At 37.6% G+C, this 5578-nt stretch overlaps 1 protein-coding gene across 2 annotated transcripts in view; it reads left to right on the top strand.

Annotated features, from left to right (window-relative positions):
• Positions 1–5117, top strand: part of LOC105002643 (glutathione S-transferase omega-1-like) — a 13726-nt gene extending 8609 nt beyond the window's left edge. For both annotated transcript variants that reach the window (XM_010859399.1, XM_010859398.1), the window contains exons 5-6: positions 4009–4115; positions 4887–5117. In XM_010859399.1, coding sequence (XP_010857701.1) covers positions 4009–4115; positions 4887–5040 — 261 coding nt within the window. In that variant the 3' untranslated portion in view covers positions 5041–5117. The remainder of the gene's footprint in view (positions 1–4008; positions 4116–4886) is intronic.
• The last annotated feature ends 461 nt before the right edge of the window (positions 5118–5578 follow it).

The raw sequence follows: 5578 nt of genomic DNA, 5'->3' as shown, positions 1-5578 counted from the left end.
CATGATGTACTCTACATATAAGTTAAATAAACAGGGTGACAATATACAGCCTTGACGTACTCCTTTTCCTATTTGGAACCAGTCTGTTGTTCCATGTCCAATTCTAACTGTTGCTTCCTGACCTGCATACAAATTTCTCAAGAGGCAGGTCAGGTGGTCTGGTATTCCTATCTCTTTCAGAATTTTCCACAGTTTATTGTGATCCACACAGTCAAAGGCTTTGGCATAGTCAATAAAGCAGAAATAGATGTTTTTCTGGAACTTTCTTGCCTTTTCCATGATCCAGCAGATGTTGGCAATTTGATCTCTGGTTCCTCTGCCTTTTCTAAAACCAGCTTGAACATCAGGAAGTTCACGGTTCACATATTGCTGAAGCCTGGCTTGGAGAATTTTGAGCATGACTTTACTAGCGTGTGAGATGAGTGCAATTGTGCGGTAGTTTGAGCATTCTTTGGCATTGCCTTTCTTTGGGATTGGAATGAAAACTGACCTTTTCCAGTCCTGTGGCCACTGCTGAGTTTTCCAAATTTGCTGGCATATTGAGTGCAGCACTTTCACAGCATCATCTTTCAGGATTTGGAAAAGCTCAACTGGAATTCCATCACCTCCACTAGCTTTGTTCGTAGTGATGCTTTCTAAGGCCAACTTGACTTCACATTCCAGGATGTCTGGCTCTAGGTCAGTGATCACAGCATCGTGATTATCTGGGTCATGAAGATCTTTTTTGTATAGTTCTTCTGTGTATTCTTGCCATCTCTTCTTAATATCTTCTGCTTCTGTTAGGTCCATACCATTTCTGTCCTTCATCGAGCACATCTTTGCATGAAATGTTCCCTGGTATCTCTAGTTTTCTTGAAGAGATCTCTAGTCTTTCCTGTTCTGTTGTTTTCCTCTATTTCTTTGCATTGATTGCTGAAGAAGGCTTTCTTATCTCTTCTTGCTATTCTTTGGAACTCTGCATTCAGATGCTTATATCTTTCCTTTTCTCCTTTGCTTTTCGCCTCTCTTCTTTTCACAGCTATTTGTAAGGCCTCCCCAGACAGCCATTTTGCTTTTTTGCATTTCTTTTTCATGGGGATCGTCTTGATCCCTGTCTCCTGTACAATGTCACGAACCTCATTCCGTAGTTCATCAGGCACTCTATCAGATCCTAACCATAATCAGAGCATAAATCATTCGTGTTCTTTTTTCTACTTATTATTATATAATAAACATTCCCCGCCACAAAGAGATGCCATGAATTAGACAGACACTTGGGGAAGCCCAGATATGGTTTACCTGCTTTGCAGAAGAACTGCCATTTGGACCTTTACACGAGAATTCCTCTTCCATTCACACTGAGCGTTAGGTTTTTACTGAGGGAAGACACAGTTCCTGTTTCATATGGAAATGCAGGCTTTTATCAGTAAGTATGAATTTTGCTGTAGATTATTTCAGAAACCGTTGTGTTTTTTTTTTCCATTAAGAAATTTCTATTACTCTCTCTCTCTTTAGTCACTAAGTTGTGTCCAACTCTTGCGACCCCATGAACTGTAGCCTGCCAGGCTCCTCTGTCCATGGGATTCTCCAGGCAAGACTACTCGAGTGGGTTGCCATTTCCTTCTCCAGGGGATCTTCCCAACCCAGGGATCAAACCTGGGTCTCCTGCACTGCAGGCAGATTCTTTACCAACTGAGTCTTGAAGTTTGCTGTTTTTTTTTTTTTTAAGCCATGAATGAGTGTTCGATTTTATTGAATGCTTTGTCTGTTCCTATTACATTTTTTCAAATGTTCATAAAAAATTTTTCCCTTTAAACAGAAGAGTATAGTATAACTAACAGATTTTTCTGGTGTTGAACTATGCTAGTATTACTGGGATAAAACCTAATTGTTTTAAATGGTTTTCATATATATTCTAAAATTAGTTAATATTTAAAGAATATTTGCGTATTTGTTTATATAATAGATTACTTTGTTCTAATAGTATCTTTATTTGGTTTTATATATCAAGGATATTCTCACCTCATAAAATGAGTTGTTACTTTCTCTGGATGTCTAAGCTCTGAAACCATTTGATATCTTTTGGCTATTTCTGTAAAATATTTGAGTCTGGTGTCTTTTATGTGGGTAGAGTTCAATTTTTAATGGTGATTAATTTGGGGGGGTGTTGTATTTTTTCTTAAATCAATTTTGGTAATTTCTATTTTTACTGAAAATTGTCCATTTCATCTAAGTTTTCGTATATATGGACATGAAGATGATCATGTTTCCTGATTTCAAAAAATCTCTGTGTACAACTATAGTTGGCCCTGAACAGTGTGGAGGCTGAGGGTGCTGACCCTTTGAGCAGTAGAAAATCCATACACTTCCTGCTAAATTTGGGGTTAGTTGGGAGGCATATAAGTTTCTTCCCATCTGTGCTTATAGACTCCCAGTTAAGGACTAATACATTTCCATGTTTCAGGCTGCTGAGAGGTTATTTCCTTCTGACTGAAACTATACTTACTTTATTATGCACAATATAATTACCAGTCACTACAGTTTTAAGGACAGCCCCAAACAATATTGATTCATTGTAGCATTCTAAGTACCTAATAATTCAAGGTACTCTGCTGAACAGTATGGGAGGTAGAAAGTGAGAGGCAGTTCATACTATGCAGATGGTTAATTTGGTGGTAGACCAAAAACATACTCAGGTAGGTATAAACAACCTGTTTACAATGCAGAATATTATAAGGGCCCTGAAAAAAACTATGGATATCTTATAAATGGCAAAATGGTTTGGTGTTAATTAGCTAGATAATAATCTCAGTTCTTCTCTTTGTAAAACCATAATACCAATTCACCTTCTTAAATTTCAGGCATACACTTTTGTGCTTTGTTTTCAAAGAATTTTACTTGGCATCTGTTTAATAATTAATCTAGTTATTTCCAATATATTTTAAGTAAACTTTTCTACTGAAGTATTATATGCAGAGATTTACCCAAAGCGTAAGAGTATAGCTTGATGAATTTACAAAGTAAACACAACCATGAAACTGGCACCCGTATCAAGAAAGAGAATATTAGTTTTGAATGATTTTTGTACTTCATACAAACGGAATCATAATATTCACTCTTTGGGGTCTGACGTCTTTCATATAATATCAAGTTTCTGAAGTTCATCTATATTGCGTGTAGTTAGTTCATTCCTATACTTTGTATAGTGTTCCAATGTATGCTGCTGCTGCTGCTGCTGCTAAGTCGCTTCAGTCGTGTCCGACTCTGTGCAACCCCATAGACGGCCTCCTCTGTCCCTGGGATTCTCCAGGCAATGTATGACTACTGCACAATTTATTCATTTTAGTCCTAATGGACAGTAAACATTTCCACTTTGGGGTTATAAAATAGTGCTGTGATGAACATTCTTATACCTATGGTTTAGTGACTATATGTTCACATTTTCAAAAAGTAGAATTACTGGGTTATAGAGTATGCATGCACTCCGCTTTAGGAGACAATGTTAAAAAAAAAATGGCTAAACCAATTTATACTCCTGTCAGCAGTGGGTCTACAGAGTTACTAACTTCATCTTATTCCTTTTAGCCATTCTGATGGATGTGAAGTGGTATGACATTTTCATTTTAATTTGCATTTCCTGAATGACTCATGTAGCTGAGCACTTTTTCAAATGATTATTGGCCATTTGGAACTTCTCATTTGTGAAATTCAAGTCTTGCCCAATTTTCTGATGAATTGTTTGCCTCTTTCTTATTGATTCCCAGGAGTTCTTTCTATATTCTGAATACCAGTCCTTTGTTGGGTATGTGTATTGCAAAGATCTTGTATTCTGTGGCTTGTTTTACTTTTTTCCCCTTTCCAGTAAAATAGACTGTTTTGCGTTATCCCAAACCAAGAGATTCTAAAGCTTAAACTAATCAGACAAACCCCAACTTGACTATGTCAGGGCAAAAGTTGCTACTGTCACTTACTTGACTTGCCTTACCAGATGCAGAAATAAGAAGTATTCTTATGCTGTTTAATGTTCAGGTTCTGACTAATAAGAAGACAACCTTCTTTGGTGGCAGTTCTCTTTCTATGATTGATTACCTCATCTGGCCCTGGTTTGAATGGCTAGAAGCCTTGGAGTTAAATGAGTAAGACATTTGAATATTTTTTTGCATAATTTAAGATAATGATAACTGGAATTGTATACACTAACCTTTTTATGGACAAAATTAATGTATCTCATCAAGTAGATTAATGGGAGCAGCCAACAGAAGGATACTTTGACTTTCCAGGGCATGTCCTATACCTATACTCACGATTTTCTCCCATCTCTGGGGGTGGGCAAGGGTAGGGAGTTCTGTGACAGGTAGTAAAATATTTGAAAAATGATTTACTCCTTCCCTCTTGGTTAAAAATCCATAAGGATATACATTTTCATAACGATGTCAGGCAGGATTGTGTGACTAATGCCACCTCCCATTTACCAGCAAGAGTCCCACGCTGTTATCCAAACTCCATGTTTTGAAGTTTAGCAGCCACCTTAGCTTACCCCTACTTCCTAGAGCTTACAGTTACCATTAGTCACAATCTGACCAGAGAGTAATAAATATGTAATGTTCTTGGTCGTCTTTCACTTTCTCATTTAAAAAAAATATCAGTCTCTCAGTTTGGACAAGTTCTTAGGTTAACTGAGCAATTCACTTCACTCTAGTTTTAGATTCCTCTTCCACAAAACAAGGACCTCTACAATATCTTCCAAATATCATATTTTATGGTTATGCATATCTTAAAGAAATATTTCTAAAGGACTACTTGAAAAGATTAGAGGAAAACAATATGAAACTGGCAAGTTACAGGAGCATTTGCAATGCCTTCCTACTTAGCCTTGTTCATCCCTCCATTCTTTCCATCTCCTGCAGGTATGTAGACCACACTCCAAATCTAAAGCTCTGGATGGCATCCATGAAGAATGATCCCATAGTATCATCCCTCCCCACCGATGTGAAGACCCTTCAAGGTTTCTTCAACCTCTACTTACAGAACAGCCCCGAGGCCTGTGACTATGGTCTCTGATGGAGACAAGAGTCAGCAATGAAGACATAGCTGATACTTTGCTTCACTAACATGAATAATACCATGCTTTTATTTTACCAAGTGTTCTCATGTCTTATTGGATCACCTTCTCTGATTTGACATCAAATTTGGCTATACTGTGGGCTTTCCTTAAGACCCTCCTGCAGAAATATAAACATATTTCCTGTCTCAGAATGCTCAAATGACTCTAAGGGCTATCACAGTCCATGCTGATAGACTGGAGGATAAACTGCAGTGCACTTAATCTTAGGGCTGATCATGAGCTGGCCTCAGAGTGTTCCTGTGCTTGCCTCTCATAGCTGATCTCTTGTTCACATCATTATGATTGCTTAATTAGATCTTCAAATTTTTCTGACCTCATGGCTTCTGCATATGCCTTTCCTCTGCTTGGAATCCTCTACCTTTTCCTCATCACAAAGCTCATCCTTTAAGTATTGCTATGAATTGAATTTTGTCCCTCAAAATTTGTAGGTTGATGTCCTCACTCTCAGTATCTCAGAATGTGACTGTATTTGGA

Source organism: Bison bison, unplaced genomic scaffold, assembly GCF_000754665.1.
Source record: "Bison bison bison isolate TAMUID 2011002044 unplaced genomic scaffold, Bison_UMD1.0 scf7180017864456, whole genome shotgun sequence".
Lineage (NCBI taxonomy): Eukaryota > Metazoa > Chordata > Mammalia > Artiodactyla > Bovidae > Bison > Bison bison.
The sequence above is the reverse complement of the archived record's forward strand: the minus strand, read 5'-3'. Positions and strand labels throughout refer to the sequence as shown.